At 45.0% G+C, this 25,760-nt stretch overlaps 1 protein-coding gene across 1 annotated transcript; it reads left to right on the top strand.

Annotated features, from left to right (window-relative positions):
- Window positions 1-2,927: 2,927 nt before the first annotated feature.
- On the top strand, window positions 2,928-25,384 carry LOC101730955 (NACHT, LRR and PYD domains-containing protein 12). Its single transcript, XM_004917571.4, has 10 exons — window positions 2,928-3,031; window positions 5,030-5,097; window positions 11,292-11,452; window positions 12,747-12,924; window positions 16,924-16,989; window positions 18,868-20,539; window positions 21,466-21,552; window positions 22,894-23,064; window positions 24,313-24,477; window positions 24,983-25,384. The coding sequence occupies exons 2-10, from the start codon at window positions 5,064-5,066 to the stop codon at window positions 25,068-25,070; spliced, it is 2,622 nt and encodes an 873-aa protein (XP_004917628.2). The 5' UTR covers window positions 2,928-3,031; window positions 5,030-5,063; the 3' UTR covers window positions 25,071-25,384.
- Window positions 25,385-25,760: the final 376 nt, after the last annotated feature.

Below are 25,760 nucleotides of genomic sequence, written 5' to 3'. Positions count from 1 at the left end.
TTCTTTTGTTTTTTGATTTATGCGCTCCTGGATTTGTCTGTTTTGTTGAGCTTTCTTCGGGACCCAGTCAAAGGGGTTGCCTTAAGACGGAGCTGCAATAAAGAAATCGTTAATACATCCAATTTTGCTATTTGGTTCACGTAAGACTGGATAACTCATCATTTGTGAGCGCTGAGGATTTTTTGGTATTGGTTTTCTCAGCATATTTAGCATGGGCAGTTCTACGAGAAAGGGGTGAGCAGACTCCCTGCCAGTTAGGGTTACAGCGCTAGTGTAGGGTAGGATAGCAACCTAAAGAGTTAGGCCATAGAGCCCCAAATGGAAAAGTCCCAAAAACAGGCAAAATTAGGCACCAGATAGTGAGGAGTACCTCAGGGTAATGCCAGGATAAAGGCGGTGAGATAAACTGGTCTCTGTAATGAACTTACTGACCTGGGGTGGTGAGTGATCGGGGACATGAGGGGGCATCAAAGGGAAACTATCCCCCCAAACAATGTAGGTCTCTATACAAATATATTGCATAAACAGCTCATATGTAAAACCCTGCTTCATCTAAATAAGCCATTTTCATATAAATATACTTTGTTAGTAGTATGTGCCATTGGGTAATCCTAAATAGGAAACTGCCATTTTATGTACTAAGGGCCGCCCCCTGGGATCATAGGAGTCACAGTGCACACAAACAAGCCAAGGCACACATACATGCTAGGCCCCATCAGCCAATGAATGGGCAGAGTCCTGCCTTTTGCTCCCACACTACTTCCTGTTATACTTAGAGCTGCATCACTTCCTGTCAGCTGATCTCTGAGGGAGCACACAGCCCATCACAAAATGGCGGCTCAAGGGAAAGGATGTAAAAGGGCAATATTTACTGATATATATATTCCAGTTTGGGGAGATTCTTTAATAGGCCACTTATCATAATATGTCTGTTGGTTACGTATTCATTCTGGGGGTGTAGTTACCCTTTAATGATACGCTGTAACCAACTAATAGGAGAGGTGTACAACTTGAAACCACTAGAACCTCTATGTGAGCGACAGAACAGAAGCAAACTGGATGGATGGCTGGGCATTAATATGTGAAAACACATTTGTTTATACCACTCCCGTCACCCCCGTGTGGGACCAGAGGAATCTGAAGGAACTGAGTGAGATGGTAGTTTTGGGCGATGGCACACGGGGAGATTTTGCCACTATTAAGTTTTTACTTGTGGTAAATGTAATGGCAAGTCACCCGCCATTTGTCACCCGCAGTGGCGTAGGTTTAAGACAAATCTCCCTAAAATCACCAACAGCCCCCCCACATACACAGTTGTTCAAACTGCCTTCATTGAGTCACAAAGGAATTATTTCCCCCATTTGAGGCACATTGGGGAGGCTTGGGATCAGGTTTTATTCACTAGCAGTTGGTCAGGTTTTATTTAGAGCAATAAGCGACACCACCTACATGCGCAAATGCCACCATGAAGCTGAAAATTGTTGCCCATACATGCGCAACTGCTTCTGAATGATTAGGAATATGGGAGATTTTGCAAAAATTGGGAAAATGGCATCTAGAGACGGGGGAGACAAGTGTAGGGGCCCATAGGGTTAAATGGCCCATATGGCTTTAAATCCCTACGGGTTCAGTTCCCTTAGTTGCTGGGCAGAAGGGAATGTATCTAAGTAAGTTCATTGGCTAGCAGGTATGGTGACCAACTGAGGAACATGGTGGGTGTTGCTGGGAGCCTGGGCATGGGTCCATATAAAGTCGGGGATCAGGGCCCCCGTGAATGAGGCATTAGATAGGGGCAGGTGTAGCCCCTGTACCAGTACAATTCTAGGGATGTAAGGCAGTTAGGCCTGGGCCCCCGTACCAGTACCACTCAAGGGGTGTAAGGCAGTTAGGCCTGGGCCCCCGTACCTGTACCACTCTAGGGGTGTAAGGCAGTTAGGGCTGGGCCCCCGTACCAGTACCACTCAAGGGGTGTAAGGCAGTTAGGGTTGGGCCCCCGTACCTGTACCACTCTAGGGGTGTAAGGCAGTTAGGCCTGGCCCCCCGTACCAGTACCACTCTAGGGGTGTAAGGCAGTTAGGGTTGGGCCCCCGTACCAGTACCGCTCTAGGGGTGTAAGGCAGTTAGGGTTGGGCCCCCGTACCAGTACCACTCTAGGGGTGTAAGGCAGTTAGGGTTGGGCCCCCGTACCAGTACCGCTCTAGGGGTGTAAGGCAGTTAGGGTTGGGCCCCCATTCCAGTACCGCTCTAGGGGTGTAAGGCAGTTAGGGTTGGGCCCCCGTACCAGTACCGCTCTAGGGGTGTAAGGCAGTTAGGGTTGGGCCCCCATACCAGTACCGCTCTAGGGGTGTAAGGCAGTTTGGGTTGGGCCCCCGTACCAGTACCACTCTAGGGGTGTAAGGCAGTTAGGGTTGGGCCCCCGTACCAGTACCACTCTAGGGGAGTGTCAGTCTGTATTACAGTCTGTATGGGGTGTTGCCTGTACCACTGGCCCCTGAGAAGCTGTATTGTGAGTAACCCTGTGGGGGTTCAGTAAACACTCATTATTTTGTTATTTGCAAGAACCTCTGGCGCCCTCTGTTTTTATTTTTCTGCATAGCATCAAGAGAGGTGTAGTTGCACAACACCCTCACCTTCCACTTAGCGAAGGCCCATTCTGGGTAAGAGAGTACAGTGTAACCCATGTTCTACTGGTACTAGTCCGGGAAGGCAGCTACTGAGCTGAAATAGAGGTTACACAAGCTAAAATCAGGTAACTCCCAAAAAAATAGGGGGGTGGGTGGGTTGAGAGCTATGTTTAGCTGGACTACAATTCCCAGCATCCTTCAACTTACCATTAAGCGAAAAAAAAACCCATTAAAAGGGTTAAACTTTTGCTTCAGTGAAACTCTAAACTCGCCTCAAACGAAAGTGAAAGTGATACCAGTCGGCTGAAGGTTACACACCGGGGGAAAGCTGGAGAGAAATAATCAGGCTTGGGGTTTGCTGAGGCTGCTGGGAGAGATACCAGGCCGGATGGAACCCTAAAAGAAAGGTATTTCTGTTCTTATCAAGTTCTGGTTAGTTCTATTAGTGGGACGGGCCAGCGTTTCCTGCTGATTAGCAGGATGGGAGGATCCCTGCCTCTCAGTACTGAAGGGAAATGCACACTAGGCCGGACAGCCTGTATATACTGTATTACAGTAGTAGCTGCCAGCTTTGCTATACTGTATATCTCCCTCTATAAAGGGGTTGTTCACTATTTTGCCAGGCATGGATTTCTGTGTTTCGCGATAGGCGGATTTTTTTGCGAAACGAATGAAAAAATTTGCTGCGCGTCCAAAAATTGTCACCCGTGTCAGTTGTCGCCCGTGTCAGTGTTTCACCGTTTCGCGAATCTTTTGAAAGATTTGTGAGTTTTTATGGCAAAGCAAAACGGGACAGATTCGCTCATCGCTATTGTTCACTTCTCAGTCAACTTTTAGCAGAGTTGCCAGCCTAGGCAGTGTGTGCTCCAAGGGGCAATTGCGGCGTGTGCCAGTGTGCCGGCAACAATGTTTTTGAAAAATGGAAAATTCAGTGCAAAATTGCTACTGAACCAAGAATTTTTATCCAGCCCCGGATGTGTGGCGAGGCCACAAAGGCCCAGGCCTAGGGCGGCAGAAATTTAGGGGAGCCCAGCCGCACCAGAATAATTTGCCCCCATGCGGAGTAATGGGAAGATATAGCGCATCCTCTCCCCACTGCTCCGAACGCCCAATGAACTAAGTGGCGCGCATGCGCAGGGGGGGGGGGGGCGGGGTTGAGTGCGGTGCACATGTGTGAGGCTGGGTGGCGAGGTGGGTGGCAAAAGAGAAATCCAGCCCTGGTTCTATTCACTGCAGGAATTCGGGAGATTTCGGAAAAATCAGGAGAACCCCAAAATCTGGAAACTACTGAACAAAGATTGGGGGTTGACAGCTCTGTTTTAGTATAATGTAGAGAGTGATATTCTAAAGCCGGCCATACACGTTCAGATTTTAGACTTCTTCCGACGAACGTTCGGATATCGATCCAGGCCTCTCAGTACTGAAGGGAAATGCACACTAGGCCGGACAGCCTGTATATACTGTATTACAGTAGCAGCTGTGTGCTGCCAGCCACTCAGCCAGCTTTGTCATATTGTATATCTCCCTCTATAAAGGGGTTGTTCACTTCTAAGTCAACTTTTAGCAGAGTTGCCAGCCTAGGCAGTGTGTTATCCAGGGGCAATTGCGGTGTGTGCCAATGTGCCGGCAAAAATGTTTTCGAAAAACGGAAAATTCAGTGCAAAATTGTCGCTGAAGCCAAGGAGTTCTATCCGCCACAGGACTTTGGGAGATTTCGGAAAAATCACTAGAACCCCAAAATCTAGTATCTACTGAACAAAGAGAGAGGGGGGTTGACAGCTCTGTTTTAGTATAATGTAGAGAGTGATTTTTAGATTTCTTCCGACGAACGTTCGGATATTGATCCCGGCCTCTCAGTACTGAAGGGAAATGCACACTAGGCCGGACAGCCTATATATACTGTATTACAGTAGTAGCTGTGTGCTGCCACCCACTCAGCCAGTTTTTCCATACTGTATATCTCCCTCTATAAAGGGTTTGTTCACTTCTGAGTCAACTTTTAGCAGAGTTGCCAGCCTAGGCAGTGTGTTATCCAGGGGGAATTGCGGTGTCTGCCAATGTGCCGGCAAAAATGTTTTTTTGAAAGACGGAAAATTCAGTGCAAAATTGCAGCAGAAACCAAAAAGTTCTATTCGTCTGGAATTTGCCACAGGAAAAATCAGGAGAACCCCAAAATCTGGTAACTCCTGAACAAACAGGGGGGGAGGGTGTTGACAGCTCTGCAGGTCCCCCAAGGATATCGTCCAACCGAAATGTTATAACCTGTCTGAACGCCCAGTGTGACCCTGTTTATCCAAATCCCCAATACAGAATCCTGCCATATGTTACCTCGTATTTATGTTTTCCTTCCTGGGGGGATCCTCTTGCCTTCCAATACACTGTCATTGTCATGATGTTTTTCAAAGGTTTCCTACTACTTTTGTGGAGACTTAAAAGAAAATGGAGGAATTCCGTGGAACAGTTGTCACTGATCGTAAGTATAAATCGTATTTTGTTTAATAGGAATGCATGTGTGTTTGTATAGATGGGGTACAGCCAGCTTATTCTGCATCCTGCATTGCTACCAACACAGCCAAACCTAACACATAACAAAACAGTAACACAACCCCCTGTTCCCTTTCCCTCTTTACCCACACACCTATGACCCCTATGACCCTAAGAGTAGGTGTTATGGTAGCCAATAAGTAGCAGTGGGAGTTGGTGTGTCAGTAGGGTACCAGATAGATGCACTGTTAACGCCTTCAGTAGGTAACTGTGACCAGAGTTCTTAGGCCCTTATTGTGACCCCCTGGATGTGGGCAGTTAGAAGTGAGGATAGCCCCTTCTGATGAGAGTGGGTTCTTCAAGTAGTATGGATTGGGGGCCAGGACATAGGCGCGGGGTTGTGAGGTTTGTTAGAGAAAAAAGAAACCATCTTATTTCTTTTCTCCATCTTGTTCATATCATTTAATATTAGAAGGGTTGTGAAATACATTGTATAAGAATGTTTCTGTTTGCTGTTGTAAAAACATTTTTGATGAGTCCGCAAACTTGTGAAAAGCATGTTGGGTGTGTTGGTCAACTGGGCCTCTTTGCCTGTTCTGTTCTTAGAGATAACAAAGCTAACTACTGATAAGACTGTTTCAGGACTATAAGATAAACATGCTTTGGGTTATTCGAGGTAGTATCAGCTCATAGACAATTCTCATTTAAGAATGTCTGGATACTGCCTTCGTACGTACGAATAAAATGTAGCTACAATCAAACTGGCCTATCCAACAGTTTTTCCTTGACAGCTTTGGTGCCGAAGTAAACCCGGGAGTGGAGAAATTGGAGGACAGCCATACAGGAGGAGATGATTGGATACCGAGACCTTAGGCGCCAATAAAGGTGAGACCAAAGATTTGTCTCTGATAAGCTCTCGCTATCACTTTCATTCCCTCGCTTGGCTGTATCTACAAGAGTAACCCGCTCTACGAACCTTGGATAGGCCAGCCGTAAGTTGTTTGTTTGTCTCTGTGTTAGTCTGTGCCTAACCCTTGTGAGTTAGTGTGTTAGTCTGTGTCTAACCCTTGTGAGTTAGTGTAACAGATGTGCATAACCCGTTACATGTTGTGTTCATGTTTAGGTAACTGTGAATGTACTAATGTGTCAGTGAAAGTATTTTTTGTTTAATGATAAGAACTCTCTCTCTGCCCTTCATGGGATAATTGTTCTTTAATTAATCTCTCACTGTGTAACTATATTAATAAGGATTTACTGTAGAATGATACTAGTGGGGACTGCCTACCATCAGATATAGAGTGTAGTCATTGGTTATGGTTATACAAATGAAATTAGTTCTAACACTTCTTATGGGATTTGTTTGCATCTATCTGTTTTGGAAATTTTGGCGGGAACAAATGAAGGGTTAACCTGTATGTGAATTTTAGCCACGGAAACCCACTTTTGTGAAAATCTATATATTGGGAATATATAGATTTTTGTTTTGTGTAAAAGGGGGGAGCGTGATCGTCTCCAGCCCAGTTCCATATGGGAACATTTTACCCAAAACCGAGGGGTGGCCAGACCCCGAATTGTGATTTTTTCTGTTCCGGGAACAGAGAGAATAGGAGCTCCTGAGTCATCACTGTCACCGGGAGGCAGTGATGAAAGATGGCCAGTGGGTAAGTGGCTAAAATAGACAAATGGGCTAAATTAACAAAACAGATTGGTATGGCTATCCCATGTGATGGTGTACACTCAAATGGGATACCCTATACAAATTTCAGTCAAAATTATTGGAACAGATGGATGCTGAAATTCTATTAGAATTGGGACACACAGTAGGGATCAATGTAACTAAGATTAGGAAGACACGGAGTGAGGGAGAAGTAGAGGGTTATGACCAAATGAGAGAAATAAAGGGAGTAGTTCTGACAGTAGTAGTAGCTTTAAGAACCAGATTGAGGGCTAAGTGGGATAAACTTTAACACTCAGTTGGTGAAGGGAAATATAGACACCCATGGAAAGTGTATGTATATGTATGGGTATATATATATATTGCTAAACTGGTATGTTTGTCAGTGATTTTGTGGATAACAGTCATTATTGCTATCAAAGTAAGTATAGATTCACAAAATTAAAGGTGTTACTGTCACTTCAAGTAATTGTTAGAAAAGGCTGTAGGCATATTCAAAGGGAAAGATAACATTACTGCAGGGAATGATAAGGCAGATAAAGCTGCTGACAAACAAGGCTGCTTGTATGGTTCTAACAGGGACACCAACTGACAGCCACATACACCAGTCACACAGTCTTTAGTAATTTTTAAAACGCTGCAAAAGTAAGGCTGGAGCACAAGTCCATATTAAATGGACCAGTAAATGTTATAAGATACAAGGTGATATTTGGAAACATGATTATGGTTGTTTGTGTGCACCTCCCGTTTATCTAATTAGTTAGTAAAACACTTTGCACCTCCCATCTCATGTTTCCAAAAGGGGGGAATTATATTTATGGTAAACAAATTATGGTTTGCTTTTGGATTTGTGAAAAAAATCATATTTATAACACCTGGTTAAACCATTCTATCAGTTTCAAAGGTTACAGATAGATTGTATTCACCTATTTAAATGTTTTTATGTATTTGTATGCATAGATATGTTTTGGGGTGATTTGAGGCTTGGCCAGTAACAAAAGCCACAGAGCTAATAACAGGTAAAGTTAACTTGGGTACAAGCTTTAACCCTTGCATTGTCATCTATGAGACACCCCTAAGGGTCCCCAACAGTTATTTCCTTTGTGTTGTTTTTGGTAGACCACCAAATACTGGGTTGTTTAGCCAAATATTTGTAGGAACAATATGTTTCTCTTATTGACTATGTTAAGCAATTGTATAAGCAGCTAACTAACTTGTATGGAAAAGTGTTCTATTCTTTATCAGATTCAGAGACTGTATTTGGAACTCACTCTCTCCAATCAGGAGATTGGGCGGTGATAAAGAGATTTGTGAGCCAAACTGAATACACATCTGACACTGTAAGAAGGTATTTCCCATACAAAGTCCTGCTGATAGTCAGAGCAGAGCGCTATCTCCAGTGACTGAGAGCCTGAGCAGAGTGTTATCTCCAATGGCAGAGTCTGAGCCTGTCTCTACACTCAACCCCCCCAACGAGATCACATCAACAGAAAGACAACTAAGGAGACTGATTCAGTTCTTCCGGAATCAAGAGGATAAAAAGCATCTTTAAAGTAAGTCAGACGAGAGTGGTAATAATAATCCCACTAGTCTGTTAACCAACGGTCCCAGTTTGAGGTTTTGACACTAAGCGTGGGCCTACTCTGGGTGAAGAGGAACACCATCAGGAAGAAAAGGACTTTTATAAAATAATGACTCTGTGTTTGTTATTCTGGGTAAAGGTCCTTATCATTGCTTTACACCAGTAAAGGGGGGTTGCCAAATTCTATATGGCTCTTACACCAGCAGGCTGCAAAGCAGTTACATACTACTGACTGCTGGAGATGTTCACATGTTCCAGTCACCCACAAGGGATTACCTTTAGTAGGGATACCTATCTCTATCAATGATATTAATCTTACAGATTATAGCTATGAAGTTGCAATAGACACAAATTATAAGTATCAAAATGCAATTAGTGATCGGGGAACATATTTGGAAATAACAGGGTTACTAGATACACCCACCATATGTGTAGGATCCATGTTTGCTAATCATACAATCACTTAATGTACTTAAATAAGATTCATGTAGGAAACACAGATTGTGAAAATGCTATTCTGAATTTCTACATGGATTATATGGGAAAGAAATGTGATAAAATGCAGGGTAATTGTAATGATTATGTTGGCTTGGGAAAAATGTATACTTCTTATGTCTCCAGGTGTTCCTGCCCTGACCGAGGAGAAGATGAAGATAAGAGTTTAAGTCTAAGGTGACAGATAATATGAGATGGTTTCAGATATTGCCTGGGGTATCGGGGTACAATCATTTCTAGGATACTTAGATAAGAACTATATTATATTTGTAAGCTTACTCATGGCTCCCTATGGGAGCGTAGGAAAATTGTACCATAGAAAGAGTTGTACCTGTTATCAGACAATACCTGAACATCTCATACATGGACAATCAAGGTATCCATTCCAGGGTAATAAAAAATAAAAAAAAGGAATTATTTTCCACCTCAGATAAGGCATGGATGTGGTTCCCTGCCTTAATAGGATGGGGAATAGAATTAGTCAATAGATTAATTAAGTATACTAGTATAATAGATGGTATAATAAATGAAACTATAAGTTCCATCAAAATAATAAATGAGAAATTGGCCTAAGTCAGGAAGATGGCATTATAGAATAGAATGGTCCTAGATTACCTACTAGTAGATGAGGGTGGGGTTTATACAATCACAGGTAAGGAGAGTTGTACCTGGATTGGGGACTCACATGACCCAATTGAGCCCTACAGAACCCTTTCTCATTTATGGGAATCATAAGGATTTGGTTATCAAATGTTTAAAAGTTTTTATGGTACTGAATGTGTGGGATTGCAATGGGCCTTGTGTTATATATTATAGCAAGGTTGTGTTGTTGCAAATACAGTATTTCATCCAGAGGTTACATGGAGGGGCAGCTGAAGGGAGGGTGCTCACCCATTTAGCTCTTGGATCAAATATACAACAGCCTCTTCTGATCAGCAACCTTCTGTGTTTGGCCGACCTTATCCATAGCAGGATCCCATTCCTGTATGAATAGGGTAATGAAGAACTTGCTGATTTAGATGGGAACCCTGATAGGCAACTCAGTACTGCCACTTAACCTTTTATAGGTGAGCGGAATAGAGTTCTGGGTAAGAAGAATATATATGTTCAAGATTTTGAACAACAGGGAGGAATGTTAGAGAAAAAAGAAACCATCTTATTTCTTTTCTCCATCTTGTTCATATCATTTAATATTAGAAGGGTTGTGAAATACATTGTATAAGAATGTTTCTGTTTGCTGTTGTAAAAACATTTTTGATGAGTCCGCAAACTTGTGAAAAGCATGTTGGGTGTGTTGGTCAACTGGGCCTCTTTGCCTGTTCTGTTCTTAGAGATAACAAAGCTAACTACTGATAAGACTGTTTCAGGACTATAAGACAAACATGCTTTGGGTTATTCGAGGTAGTATCAGCTCATAGACAATTCTCATTTAAGAATGTCTGGATACTGCCTTCGTACGTACGAATAAAATGTAGCTACAATCAAACTGGCCTATCCAACAGTTTTTCCTTGACAGGTTCAAAACTAGAAGAGCATAGTGATCTGGAGAGAAGACGTAGTGGTTTGCAGTTTCAATTTGCCCCTCTACCTGCAGCCTGGCAAGGGTGGGTGTCTGGCCCTGGGAGGGAAGCTTTGATGGAGGCCTTGCCGGCCGAGCCAGTTGGATGCTTCCGTAGTGGACATGAAGAAATGGTCCCGGCCACCGTGCTGTTTCTGCAACATGGAGAAGTCTGGAAACTGATAGTGGGGAGTTGTTGTGCTTCAGTTGCCCCTTTTGTCATGCTGTGTGGAGTCCCTATCCCTATAGTTAATGTGCAGCATTAGAAATGGGTACAGGGGTGCCCCTGGGGGCAGTGGCCTGGTTGGCACCCTATGTGCTCTTTCTGTGGCCAGTAAGGGGAAAAGGCTTTTGGGCCCAGCACATCTTTGAGCCATTTTTAAATAAACTGTTCTGGATCTTTCCCTTCCACCCTCTCAGGTACCCTACACTGCGGGTCTGGGTCTGCTTTCCAGATAATCTGATTTGTCCAGTAACCCTTGCAGTTCTCCATCGTAAAAACCCTGTTTGTGTTCCCATAGCATAGCTTGACTGCCTTCTGTATGTTAAAGGGGGTGTAAACCCAACCATAACGCTGTCCCACTGCGCCCCCTAGTTTTGCTTTAGAAGTTGCTGAAAAACAGAATTATAGATGCAAGAAAATTCACCAATAAGAATTCTACAAATTCATTGGAAGTGCAAGGGAAGTGACCAATGAGAATGCTGATTCCCATTTGTCATTTTTTGACCCCTTCAGTACCCCTTGAAGCCTTCCATGCCTTTTCCCAGTTTAGTTGCACGTCTCTGCAGCTCTTTTCCAGTGCAACTGCAATCTGTCAATGCTAATGTGGATTTGTGCATCGTCTAAAAGTGGGGCCATTCCTTGTACCCTAGGGGAACGGCAGCAGTTCCGGGAGCGGTTAGAACAGTATGAAGACAGACAGTTGAACCAATTCCATGAGTATTTCCAGCAGGATCTGATCTACATTGTGGAGTCGCTGGACACCCTGAGTCTGCTTGGGGAGCTGAAGGTCCGGACAGGCATTAACGTGGAGGTATTGTGAATGCTCATATGCCTTTATTATCATGTCTTCGTATTTTACCTGACTATTAGTTATTGCTTAACGATTATTAGAGAAGTTAATATGCTTCTAAGCACTAATTACATTTTTTAATGCAAATTCTCTGGGTGGCAGTGCAGTGGCCCCTGACTGGTGGGGGAATGTAGCTTTGTTCATTAGGCAGAATGCTCCTCCAGTCAGAAGGATGGAGAAGAAGGTGATACTCATTACTTTTGCCTGCGTCAAAAGAATAGTCGCGAACGACAAAATAATAGCTGCGCGACGAAAGAATAGCCGCGGGTGACAAAATAATAGCTGCACGACGAAAGAATAGCCGCGGGTGACAAAATAATAGCCATGCAACGAAAGAATAGCCGCGGGCGACAAAAGAATAGCCGCGGGTCCCAAAAGAATAGCCGCGTGACAAAAGAATAGCCGCAGGTCACAAAAGAATAGCCGCGTGACAAAAGAATAGCCGCAGGTGACGAAAGAATAGCCGCGCAACAAAAGAATAGCCGCATGTGACGAGAGAATAGCCGCGCAACAAAAGAATAGCCGCAGGTGACGAAAGAATAGTCGCAGACGACAAAATAATAGCCGCGCAACGAAAGAATAGCCGCGGGCGACAAAAGAATAGCCGCAGGTCACAAAAGAATAGCCACGCGACAAAAGAATAGCCACGGGCGACAAAAGAATAGCCGCAGGTGACGAAAGAAGAGCCGCAGGTGACGAAAGAATAGCCGCGGGCGACAAAAGAATAGTTGCGGGGAACAATTTTTTTTTGACATGCAACATTTTCGCCGTTTCGCGAATCTTTTGAAAGATTCACAAATTTTTCAGCGAATCGAAACGGGACAAATTCGCTCATCACTACTCATTTCCCCCTGCTCATAAACCCCACTCACTCCCTCTCCAACGAGTCACCATGCCCACAATTTGCTGCACCCTTTCCCTCCAATGCTGCCCCCTACCTCCAAATCTAGGAAGCATTGGTAGTTGTTTTAACCACATCAGCCCCCCTCCTTGCCTTAATTAGCAGCAGAGGAGGGTAGAACTGGCAGAAACTGAATTATAGGTGGGGGGGTTGTATAGAACTACTTGTCTTAGGATGAGCCACTATGGCCTAACACTGTACATTAATTAGGGGCTTTATTGGCCCTTTAATGGGGAACAGCCATTGCTAGAAACATGCACCTAAACGTAAATGAATGCTTAGTAATTATTTATAATTGTTTTTCTTCTAGTTTTATTTACTCAAATGATATCATTGTTATGCCTTTGTGTCCAGCGCTATCAGTCTATAAAGAAGCAATGTGGCGCCTCTGCATTTGCTGAGATGCTGGTAGAAGATATTTATGAATCTGGGAGAGACGCCGTGCTGGGATTATGGGAAAGTCTCTTTGTTCTACAGAATGATCACCCTCACCCCAACCTGCTGGGGGCGCTGGATGAAATCTCCCAACAAGGTAAAAATTTTATATTCCATTCCAGCATACTGTACTATATAGAATAATGTTGAGGTCTCCAAAGGCGTGATGAGTAGGTTCTAGGTATTGCCTCTTTGCCCTTGGATAAACATGGCTCTTGATGTAGTCATGCCTGTCATAAATATATATATATATATAAATACCCCGCTGTGTAGCCCCGGGGGCAGCCATTCCTGCACTGGTACAGCTGGGGTGTTTGCTACAGAAACCCTACTATAGTTTATATAAATACCCCGCTGTGTAGCCCCGGGGGCAGCCATTCCTGCACTGGTACAGCTGGGGTGTTTGCTACAGAAACCCTACTATAGTTTATATAAATACCCCGCTGTGTAGCCCCGGGGGCAGCCATTCCTGCACTGGTACAGCTGGGGTGTTTGCTACAGAAACCCTACTACAGTTTATATAAATACCCCGCTGTGTAGCCCCGGGGGCAGCCATTCCTGCATTGGTACAGCTGGGGTGTTTGCTACAGAAACCCTACTATAGTTTATATAAATACCCCGCTGTGTAGCCCCGGGGCAGCCATTCCTGCACCGGTACAGCTGGGGTGTTTGCTACAGAAACCCTACTATAGTTTATATAAATACCCCGCTGTGTAGCCCCGGGGGCAGCCATTCCTGCACCGGTACAGCTGGGGTGTTTGCTACAGAAACCCTACTATAGTTTATATAAATACCCCGCTGTGTAGCCCCGGGGGCAGCCGTTCCTGCACTGGTACAGCTGGGGTGTTTGCTACAGAAACCCTACTATAGTTTATATAAATACCCCGCTGTGTAGCCCCGGGGGCAGCCATTCCTGCACTGGTACAGATGGGGTGTTTGCTACAGAAACCCTACTATAGTTTATATAAATACCCCGCTGTGTAGCCCCGGGGCAGCCATTCCTGCACTGGTACAGCTGGGGTGTTTGCTACAGAAACCCTACTATAGTTTATATAAATACCCCGCTGTGTAGCCCCGGGGGCAGCCGTTCCTGCACTGGTACAGCTGGGGTGTTTGCTACAGAAACCCTACTATAGTTTATATAAATACCCTGCTGTGTAGCCCCGGGGGCAGCCATTCCTGCACTGGTACAGCTGGGGTGTTTGCTACAGAAACCCTACTATAGTTTATATAAATACCCCGCTGTGTAGCCCCGGGGGCAGCCATTCCTGCACTGGTACAGCTGGGGTGTTTGCTACAGAAACCCTACTATAGTTTATATAAATACCCCGCTGTGTAGCCCCGGGGGCAGCCATTCCTGCACTGGTACAGCTGGGGTGTTTGCTACAGAAACCCTACTATAGTTTATATAAATACCCTGCTGTGTAGCCCCGGGGGCAGCCATTCCTGCACTGGTACAGCTGGGGTGTTTGCTACAGAAATCCTACTATAGTTTATATAAATACCCCGCTGTGTAGCCCCGGGGGCAGCCATTCCTGCACCGGTACAGCTGGGGTGTTTGCTACAGAAACCCTACTATAGTTTATATAAATACCCCGCTGTGTAGCCCCGGGGGCAGCCATTCCTGCACTGGTACAGCTGGGGTGTTTGCTACAGAAACCCTACTATAGTTTATATAAATACCCCGCTGTGTAGCCCCGGGGGCAGCCATTCCTGCACTGGTACAGATGGGGTGTTTGCTACAGAAACCCTACTATAGTTTATATAAATACCCCGCTGTGTAGCCCCGGGGCAGCCATTCCTGCACTGGTACAGCTGGGGTGTTTGCTACAGAAACCCTACTATAGTTTATATAAATACCCCGCTGTGTAGCCCCGGGGGCAGCCGTTCCTGCACTGGTACAGCTGGGGTGTTTGCTACAGAAACCCTACTATAGTTTATATAAATACCCCGCTGTGTAGCCCCGGGGGCAGCCATTCCTGCACTGGTACAGCTGGGGTGTTTGCTACAGAAACCCTACTATAGTTTATATAAATACCCCGCTGTGTAGCCCCGGGGGCAGCCATTCCTGCACTGGTACAGCTGGGGTGTTTGCTACAGAAACCCTACTATAGTTTATATAAATACCCCGCTGTGTAGCCCCGGGGGCAGCCATTCCTGCATTGGTACAGCTGGGGTGTTTGCTACAGAAACCCTACTATAGTTTATATAAATACCCCGCTGTGTAGCCCCGGGGGCAGCCATTCCTGCACTGGTACAGCTGGGGTGTTTGCTACAGAAACCCTACTATAGTTTATATAAATACCCCGCTGTGTAGCCCCGGGGGCAGCCATTCCTGCACTGGTACAGCTGGGGTGTTTGCTACAGAAACCCTACTATAGTTTATATAAATACCCCGCTGTGTAGCCCCGGGGCAGCCATTCCTGCACCGGTACAGCTGGGGTGTTTGCTACAGAAACCTACTATAGTTTATATAAATACCCCGCTGTGTAGCCCCGGGGGCAGCCGTTCCTGCACTGGTACAGCTGGGGTGTTTGCTACAGAAACCCTACTATAGTTTATATAAATACCCCGCTGTGTAGCCCCGGGGCAGCCATTCCTGCACTGGTACAGCTGGGGTGTTTGCTACAGAAACCCTACTATAGTTTATATAAATACCCCGCTGTGTAGCCCCGGGGGCAGCCGTTCCTGCACCGGTACAGCTGGGGTGTTTGCTACAGAAACCCTACTATAGTTTATATAAATACCCCGCTGTGTAGCCCCGGGGGCAGCCGTTCCTGCACTGGTACAGCTGGGGTGTTTGCTACAGAAACCCTACTATAGTTTATATAAATACCCCCGCTGTGTAGCCCCGGGGGCAGCCATTCCTGCACTGGTACAGATGGGGTGTTTGCTACAGAAACCCTACTATAGTTTATATAAATACCCCGCTGTGTAGCCCCGGGGCAGCCATTCCTGCACTGGTACAGCTGGGGTGTTTGCTACAGAAACCCTACTATAGTTTATATAAATACCCCGCTGTGTAGCCCCGGGGGCAGCCGTTCCTGCACTGGTACAGCTGGGGTGTTTGCTACAGAAACCCTACTATAGTTTATATAAATACCCCGCTGTGTAGCCCCGGGGGCAGCCATTCCTGCACTGGTACAGCTGGGGTGTTTGCTACAGAAACCCTACTATAGTTTATATAAATACCCCGCTGTGTAGCCCTGGGGGCAGCCATTCCTGCACTGGTACAGCTGGGGTGTTTGCTACAGAAATCCTACTATAGTTTATATAAATACCCCGCTGTGTAGCCCCGGGGGCAGCCATTCCTGCACCGGTACAGCTGGGGTGTTTGCTACAGAAACCCTACTATAGTTTATATAAATACCCCGCTGTGTAGCCCCGGGGGCAGCCGTTCCTGCACCGGTACAGCTGGGGTGTTTGCTACAGAAACACTACTATAGTTTATATAAATACCCCGCTGTGTAGCCCCGGGGCAGCCATTCCTGCACTGGTACAGCTGGGGTGTTTGCTACAGAAACCCTACTATAGTTTATATAAATACCCCACTGTGTAGCCCCGGGGGCAGCCATTCCTGCACTGGTACAGCTGGGGTGTTTGCTACAGAAACCCTACTATAGTTTATATAAATACCCCGCTGTGTAGCCCCGGGGGCAGCCATTCCTGCACTGGTACAGCTGGGGTGTTTGCTACAGAAACCCTACTATAGTTTATATAAATACCCCGCTGTGTAGCCCCGGGGGCAGCCGTTCCTGCACCGGTACAGCTGGGGTGTTTGCTACAGAAACCCTACTATAGTTTATATAAATACCCCGCTGTGTAGCCCCGGGGGCAGCCGTTCCTGCACCGGTACAGCTGGGGTGTTTGCTACAGAAACCCTACTATAGTTTATATAAATACCCCCGGGGCTACACAGCGGTAGTGTTACTGTTCCTTTAAGAGCAAATGAGTGCCAGACACACCACAATACTTCTATTCTGTTTGGCTTTCTCCAGACCTAAGCCGTTATCTCTTAGGAACTCAACATCTGTCTTTAGATATCTTTAGAAGGAAACTCTTCTTTATTTGTTGTTGTTTTTGTTTTTTACCGTAGACCACGATCTGGCACATTTCATTTCATTGGACAAAAATGGCCACGATCTACCCAAGGACCTGAAAGGTAAAAGCAAAAATGTTCTGGAAAATTGTATTTGGTTCCCCAGTAGCCCAGGCTTTAAGTGGCAGTTTGGCTACGAAGAAGTCTTGACAGAAGCATTGGGTGAATCTGACAGTATTAATGTACTGGAATAATATAGCTCTTAAAGCTACAGAAGATTCATTTATGTCATGTATATGACATACCCCCTATATAGGGGTTGTTCTGTAATATTCTGAGACTATTTGCAGTTGGTCTTCATTTTTTATTATTTGTAGTTTTTGAATTATTTAGTTTTTCTTTTTCAGCAGCGCTCCAGTTTGGAATTTCAGCAGCTATCTGGTTGCTAGGTTCCAAATTACCCTGGCAACCAGGCAGTGCTTCGAATGAAAGACTAGAATATTGACAGGCAATCCTCTGAAAAGAAACAAAATGACAATAACAAAACATTGAAGCCTCACAGAGCAATAGTATTTTGGCTGCCGGGGTCAGTGACCCCCCATTTGGAAGCTGGAAAGAGATCAGAAGAAGAAGGCAAATAATCCAAAAACTATAGAAAATAAATAATGAAGGGCAATTGAAAAGTTGCTAAGCACTGGCCATTTTATAACGTACTAAACGTTAACTTGAAGGTGAACCACCCCTTTAATGTATTTAATGGCTTTGGTTATTTGTAAATGTAATTTTTATTGTAAAGGTCCCATACACGGGCCGATTCTAGCTGCCGATATGGGTCCCTTAGACTGATCGGCCCGTGTATGGGCACTACCGACGGGCCTGCCCGACCGATATCTGGCCCAAAATCGGGCAGATCTCGATTGGGCAGGTTAAAAAATCTAGTTGGATCGGGGGCCGCATCGGCTCATTGATGTGGTCCCCGAACCGACTTTGCCTATACCTGTCGTTATAATTCGATCATTTGGCCTGGATTCTCCCGATATCACCCACCCGTAGGTGCGGATCTGAAAGTGTATGGGCACCTTAAGACTGTTTTCTGCAACATGCTAGATATTTCAAGAGCCATTCTCTGTTTCACAATACACATCTTAAGGTGGCCATACCACCTTTCAGCTGCCAACATCGGTCCTTTAGGCGGATTCGGCAGCTTATCTATCCATGTATGGGCACCAACAACGGGCCTGCCCCACCAACATCTGGCCTGAAATGTTTCTTTCGGATCGGACGCTACATGCGGTCCCCGAACCGACGGCGCCTATGCCCGACTTTTTAATTCCACCGATCGAATTAGCCCAATATCGCCCACCCGTAAGTGGGTATATCAGGAGAAGATCCACTCGATTGGCAACCTCGCCAAAGAAGCAGATCTTACAGTGTATGGCAGGGGTGGGCAAACTACGGCCGTGGGCCACATCCGGCCCGTTGGTCTTTTTAATCTGGCCCGCGCTGCATTGAAAAACAGGAGTTTTTACTCCCCTTTCCCTTCCACCCACAGACATTGTAGCTCCGGGACTCATTTCTCTCCGCTGAGTTATTTATATCCAATATAAACACAAGGTTTTTTATGGGTGTTTGCTGTTTGATTTAGATATAGTAGTACACCAGCAGCTCTGTGAATTTATTTATTTAGGGTGCTATGAATAAATAACGATAAGAGAAAGCCATAGAAAATATACTCAAATATCCCTGCAAATTCACATGCACAGATAACCCTTTTTGCACAAATGTATCAGGGTTGTTGCTGCTACAAATAGAGGATTGTGCAGTGACGCACAACACGTTGTTACGCATCTGGTGCTGGCCCGGTCTGTCAAATTCTAAAAGTCAATGTGGCCCCTGAGCCAAAATGTTTGCCCACCCCTGGTGTATGGCCACATTTCGGGGTAAAGTTATGCTTTCAATACACAATAACATCAGTAGATGTTTTTATTGTTTATTACCCAGACTGCCAGTCGCAGCACAAGCGCAATCTATGGGAGAAAACGGAATATCTGAAAGAGCACGTCGCCCCAGGATTAAACTCGGAGCATCAGAAATTCAACATATCTAGTCGCTATTTAGACCTCATTGTGGTCTCCAGCCATCAGCTAAGGGCCCGCAGTGAGAATGAAGTGATTGCAACAGGGGGAATCCATGAACATTACTTACAGAGAGCTCAGAGTAACCTGGAGAGGATTAGCCCTAACCGGCTGTTCCGCTGGTGCCACAGAAAGAGATGTGTGCCACAGGCAGTGCTGGTGAGCGGAGTGCCAGGGGTGGGGAAAACCACATTAATGCAGAAGTTTGTCTATGACTGGGCCAATGGGAACCTCTACCAGAGATTTGCCTTTGTCTTCTTCTTCAAATTCCGGGATCTCAATAATAAGGAGGAGCTGAGCCTGGCACAGATGATCGTTGATGAATATCCCTATCTACACAGTCAGCTTGACACAATCTTTAAACATCCTACCCAACTGCTGTTTATTTTCGACGGTTTAGATGAAAGCAAAAGCCAAACGAATTTCCAACCAAATAACTGTTGCGCCAACCCGTATAGCCAACAAGCTGTAAGTGTGATTGTGTCCAGCTTGGCCAATCAGACGCTTCTTACCGGCTGCTCCGTCCTAATAACCAGCCGCCCGAGCAACCTAGCAACGACTGAAACTCGGTGTTTTCACAGGATATCTGAAATTATGGGATTTTTTCCCAAACAAAGGGAAGAATATTTTCAAAAGTTTTTTAGGAACCCCGAAGTAGCCGAGAGCGTTTTTAATTACGTAAGAGAAAACGGAATCCTATACACCTTCTGCTACATCCCGTCCTACTGCTGGATCATTTGCACGGTGCTATCAACTTGTTCTGATCAAAACCAAAATCGTCCCCAAACCGTGACGCAGCTCTTCGTGATGTTTGTGGCCAATGTCTTAGCCAATCACAGTCACGATGTGGACGGTGAAATGCTGAGATCCATTGCACGGCTGGCAGAAGATGGAGTCATGAATCATAATCTTGCGTTTGATGATGAGGCGTTGCGCAGTTTTGGGGTGGACACCCACTCACGCTTTCTGTCTAGCTTTATGGTAGAATGTGATCAAGGGCCGCGTTCCTTCTTGCATCTAACCATACAGGAGTTCATGGCTGCCTTGCTTCACTATCTTGACTACTCCCCTGATAGGCTACAAGACTCCCTGCTGAAGGCTAAATCATATGAAGATGGGCGTGGGGAAATCTTTCTACGTTTTGTATGTGGACTCTCCCACATCAACACCAGAGCCAGGCTGAAGGCACACGTAGGGGATTTATCCACTCCGGCTTCCAAGGATGTTATCAGGTTTCTGCAGAGTGCTGTTACCCAAGTGTGGAATCCGGAGAGGCCCGATGCCGACAAGAGGAAGATTCTCAACATCTTTGCCTGCCTCACCGAGTCCCAAAACAAAGGCCTGGTGTCTTCGTCCCTGGGCTCCAACGGAAGATTTGAGTTTTCTGAATTCCACCTGGCGCCTCTGGACTGCACAGTGTTGGCTTTCATCCTGGAATCCTGTAGGGAAACAGAACTTCTAAACCTTGGTGCCTGTTTTATTCAGACAGAAGGACTGGGAAGGATTGCACCAGCTCTACATACCGTTATAGATCTCAGGTATGCTTCATGGGATTCTGTTATGATATTTATGGGGTACTTTTTTATTTCTAAATGACACTGTTACACAGCAAATAATTCCCTCTGCCATTTAACCTTTTATACTTGAACCAACAAATGTATTTGTAGCTGTAATATTGGTGTGTAGGCGCCATCTCAGTGCCTTGTGCCTGAGTCTGAGCTTTCAGCCAGCGCTACACATTAGAACTGCTTTCAGCTAAACCTATTGTTTCTCCTACTCCCATGTAACTGGAGGAGTCCCAAGCCGGACTTGGATTTCTTACTATTGAGTGCTATTCTGATACCTACTGGGAGCTGCTATCTTGCTCCCTTCCCATTGTTCTGCTGATCGGCTGCTGGGGGTGAGGGGGGGGGATATCACTCCAACTTGCAGCGCAGCAGTAAAGTGTGCCTGAGTCTGAGCTTTCAGCCAGCGCTACACATTAGAACTGCTTTCAGCTAACCTATTGTTTCTCCTACTCCCATGTAACTGGAGGAGTCCCAAGCCGGACTTGGATTTCTTACTATTGAGTGCTATTCTGATACCTACTGGGAGCTGCTATCTTGCTCCCTTCCCATTCTGCTGATCGGCTGCTGTGGGGGAGGGGGGGATATCACTCCAACTTGCAGCGCGGCAGTAAAGTGTGCCTGAGTCTGAGCTTTCAGCCAGCGCTACACATTAGAACTGCTTTCAGCTAACCTATTGTTTCTCCTACTCCCATGTAACTGGAGGAGTCCCAAGCCAGATTTGGATTTCTTACTATTGAGTGCTATTCTGATACCTACTGGGAGCTGCTATCTTGCTCCCTTCCCATTGTTCTGCTGATCAGCTGCTGGGGGTGAGGGGGGGGGATATCACTCCAACTTGCAGCGCAGCAGTAAAGTGTGAGTGAAGTGATAAAATATCCTCATTGTGTTTCCTACAGTCTCGCTACCAATAATCTACGAGATGAAGACGTTGAATTCATTTATTCTATGTTAACCCACCCACAGTGCAGAATCAAGAAGTTGAGGTAAGTCGGCCCAAAATCTCTTTTCTGTAGTCATTTGTATTAATTCTGTTGTGTTCCTCGAATTATTTACTATAGTTTCTAAATAGAGACGTCCATTTACAAACACTGCAATAGCAACCCATAGCAACTATGCACAGCCACTCATAGCAACTATGCATAGCCACCCATAGCAACTAGGCATAGCCACCCATAGCAACTATGCATAGCCACCCATAGCAACTATGCATAGCCACCCATAGTAACTATACATAGCCACCCATAGCAACTAGGCATAGCCACCCATAGCAACTATACATAGCCACCCATAGCAACTATGCATAGCCACCCATAGCAACTATGCATAGCCACCAATAGCAACTATACATAGCCACCCATAGCAACTAGGCATAGCCACCCATAGCAACTATGCACAGCCACCCATAGCAACTATGCATAGCCACCCATAGCAACTATGCATAGCCACCCATAGCAACTATACATAGCCACCCATAGCAACTATGCACAGCCACCCATAGCAACTATGCATAGCCACCCATAGCAACTATACATAGCCACCCATAGCAACTAGGCATAGCCACCCATAGCAACTATGCACAGCCACCCATAGCAACTATGAATAGCCACCCATAGCAACTATGCATAGCCACCCATAGCAACTATGCACAGCCACCCATAGCAACTATGCACAGCCACCCATAGCAACTAGGCATAGCCACCCATAGCAACTATACATAGCCACCCATAGCAACTATGCATAGCCACCCATAGCAACTATACATAGCCACCCATAGCAACTAGGCATAGCCACCCATAGCAACTATGCACAGCCACCCATAGCAACTATACATAGCCACCCATAGCAACTATACATAGCCACCCGTAGCAACTATGCATAGCCACCCATAGCAACTAGGCACAGCCACCCATAGCAACTATACATAGCCACCCATAGCAACTAGGCATAGCCACCCGTAGCAACTATGCATAGCCACCCGTAGCAACTATGCATAGCCACCCATAGCAACTAGGCATAGCCACCCATAGCAACTAGGCATAGCCACCCGTAGCAACTATGCATAGCCACCCATAGCAGCTAGGCATAGCCACTATGCACAGCCACCCATAGCAACTATACATAGCCACCCGTAGCAACTATGCATAGCCACCCATAGCAACTAGGCACAGCCACCCATAGCAACTAGGCATAGCAACCCATATCCACTAACACCAGCATTAGCCTTTCATAAGGCTTTGGAAGCCTGTGGCTGCCTTATTCTGCCCATCACCTGTTGAACACCAGTCAACACATAACTATTCTATCTCTTTGCCATTCCCTCACAGCCTAAGAAACAATGGCCTGACGGAGGAATGCTGTGGGCAGTTGGCCTGGGCCATCAAAGAGAACACATCCCTGAGGGACCTGGATCTGTCCAAGAACAAACTGGCCGGGGAGGATTTCTATCAGTTGCTGGAGGTTTTTTCCGATCCAACATGCCAGATAGAACATTTGGCGTGAGTAAACTTTAGGAAGCATTTGGCATAAAGAAAAAAAACATCTTCATAGTACAGAGATGGTAGTGACAGGGGAAAAGGATGGGGGGACATGGGGACATAAAAGTGAAGGGGAAAAAAATATCCACCTGTAGGTACGACCGCAGTAATAAAAGACATAGAAAGACAGAAACAATCCAGTTAATAATGAATCAAAATATTCTAATATATATACTGTATATAGCACCTCCTATTATCCAGAATACTTCCGACCTGGGGTTTTCCAAATCAGGGGTCTTTCCATAATTTGGATATTCATACCATAAGTCTACTAAAAATTATATAAGCATTAAATAAACCCAATAGGGCTGTTCTGCCCCAATAAGGGGTAATTATATCTTAGTTGGGATCAAGTACAGGTACTGTTTTATTATTACAGAGAAAAGGGAATCATTTAACCATTAAATAAACCCAATAGGGCTGTTCTGCCCCCAATAAGGGGTAATTATATCTTAGTTGGGATCAAGTACAGGTACTGCTTTATTATTACAGAGAAAAGGGAATCATTTAACCATTAAATAAACCCAATAGGGCTGTTCTGCCCCAATAAGGGGTAATTATATCTTAGTTGGGATCAAGTACAGGTACTGTTTTATTATTACAGAGAAAAGGGAATCATTTAACCATTAAATAAACCCAATAGGGCTGTTCTGCCCCCAATAAGGGGTAATTATATCTTAGTTGGGATCAAGTACAGGTACTGTTTTATTATTACAGAGAAAAGGGAATCATTTAACCATGAAATAAACCCAATAGGGCTGTTCTGCCCCCAATAAGGGGTAATTATATCTTAGTTGGGATCAAGTACAGGTACTGCTTTATTATTACAGAGAAAAGGGAATCATTTAACCATTAAATAAACCAATAGGGCTGTTCTGCCCCAATAAGGGGTAATTATATCTTAGTTGGGATCAAGTACAGGTACTGTTTATTATTACAGAGAAAAGGGAATCATTTAACCATTAAATAAACCCAATAGGGCTGTTCTGCCCCCAATAAGGGGTAATTATATCTTAGTTGGGATCAAGTACAGGTACTGTTTTATTATTACAGAGAAAAGGGAATCATTTAACCATGAAATAAACCCAATAGGGCTGTTCTGCCCCCAATAAGGGGTAATTATATCTTAGTTGGGATCAAGTACAAGTACTGTTTTATTATTTTATATATATATACACAATCTATCAACCTTTTCTTGGACTTCTTCAGGTTACAAGAGGCCAAGCTGACCCCAGAATACACCGAGTCGTTCCTCTCCCTGACTAACAACCGCAACCTCACGCACCTCAATATCAGCAGCAATTTCTTTGGCGACGCTGGTTACCCCCATATACAGAAACTGATACTGGAGCACCCAAGCCTGAGGGAGATCAAGTAAGTACAGTTGTCAATATATTGTGATGAACCACCATCTTCATAATGAAATACAGTTTGGTTTGGTTTTGGTTCCAACCAACCCATGAACACCCTACATAGATTCTTCTGCCAAGAATGGAAAGTCCAGCAACCTGACATTGTCCCTAGAATTGTTCATCTAATTTTCAGCCATGTTTGGGTTGGAAAAAAAAGCATAATGATAATAATGTCCAGTCAAGGCATAACTGCCTATACATAACACTGGTGGAATGGGCCAATCATTGGCTACAAATACAGTGAGCCAAACTGGCATGTATAGGATTAAAGCAAGTCTTCCTCAGCTGCTAAAGGAGCATATCAGGACTATCATCATCCAAATGGGTTTAAAGGGCAACAAAAGGTTGATATAACTGCATCTAGAAGGTTTATTAGATGTAGCCAATGAGAATTCATAATGATATGGAACAGGAATCTCCTTGGAAACGTACATACTAATCACAGGGTTTGTCTCCTTTCTCCCTAGGGTGGGGATGAATGACTTTTCAGAACAAACAGAGAGAAACCTTCTGAGGCTTAAGGGCCACCAACCCAATATGACCATTAATTTATGATGAACTGGGACCAGCGGGGATGTGCTCTTGTTTAATTCTGGTTCTGGTGATGTGCATGCCGGGGGGCGGGGCATATGCTTCTCCTGTCCCTCCCTTTTTATATGAACGACTGTCAATCGCTGGCAGCACCACCTATATGGAGAAGAGCAACTTGTTGCACTGCATTCTGGGAGTGTCTATGGTCTGTAATGCGGCCAGTCATTTTGTTAGTCTCTCCCTAGTTACATATTATTAGCACATTAGTAGTAGTAGTAGGAAAGCTTTTGGAAGGGGTAATAAGGGATAGGGTACTTGAATACATTGCAGTTCACAATACTATTAGTTTGTGCCACATGGGTTTATGGGTAACAGATCTTGCCAGACTAATTTAGTCGCCTTTTATGAGGAGGTGAGCAGGAACCTCGATGCTGGAATGGCAGTGGATGGGATCTACTTGGACTTTGCTAAAGCGTTTGATACAGTACCTCACAGAAGGTTAATGATCAAATTAAGGAATATTGGCCTAGAACATAATATTTGTAATTGGATAGAGAACTGGCTGAAGGATAGAGTACAAAGAGTGGTTGTAAATGGAACATTTTCTAATTGGACCAGTGTGGTTAGTGGAGTACCGCAGGGGTCAGTCCTTGGGCCTTTGCTTTTTAACTTGTTTATTAATGACCTGAAGGTGGGCATAGACAGTACTGTTTC

The sequence above is a fragment of the Xenopus tropicalis genome, chromosome 8 (genome assembly GCF_000004195.4).
Source record: "Xenopus tropicalis strain Nigerian chromosome 8, UCB_Xtro_10.0, whole genome shotgun sequence".
Lineage (NCBI taxonomy): Eukaryota > Metazoa > Chordata > Amphibia > Anura > Pipidae > Xenopus > Xenopus tropicalis.
This window is presented reverse-complemented; position numbering and strand designations above follow the sequence as displayed.

Coding starts and splice junctions, on each gene's coding strand:
- LOC101730955 (XM_004917571.4), top strand. CDS start 5,064: ATGGAGGAATTCCGTGGAACAGTTGTCACTGATC. Junction 16,990..18,867: donor TCTACCCAAGGACCTGAAAG/GTAAAAGCAAAA, acceptor TTTATTACCCAG/ACTGCCAGTCGCAGCACAAG. Junction 20,540..21,465: donor CATACCGTTATAGATCTCAG/GTATGCTTCATG, acceptor TGTTTCCTACAG/TCTCGCTACCAATAATCTAC.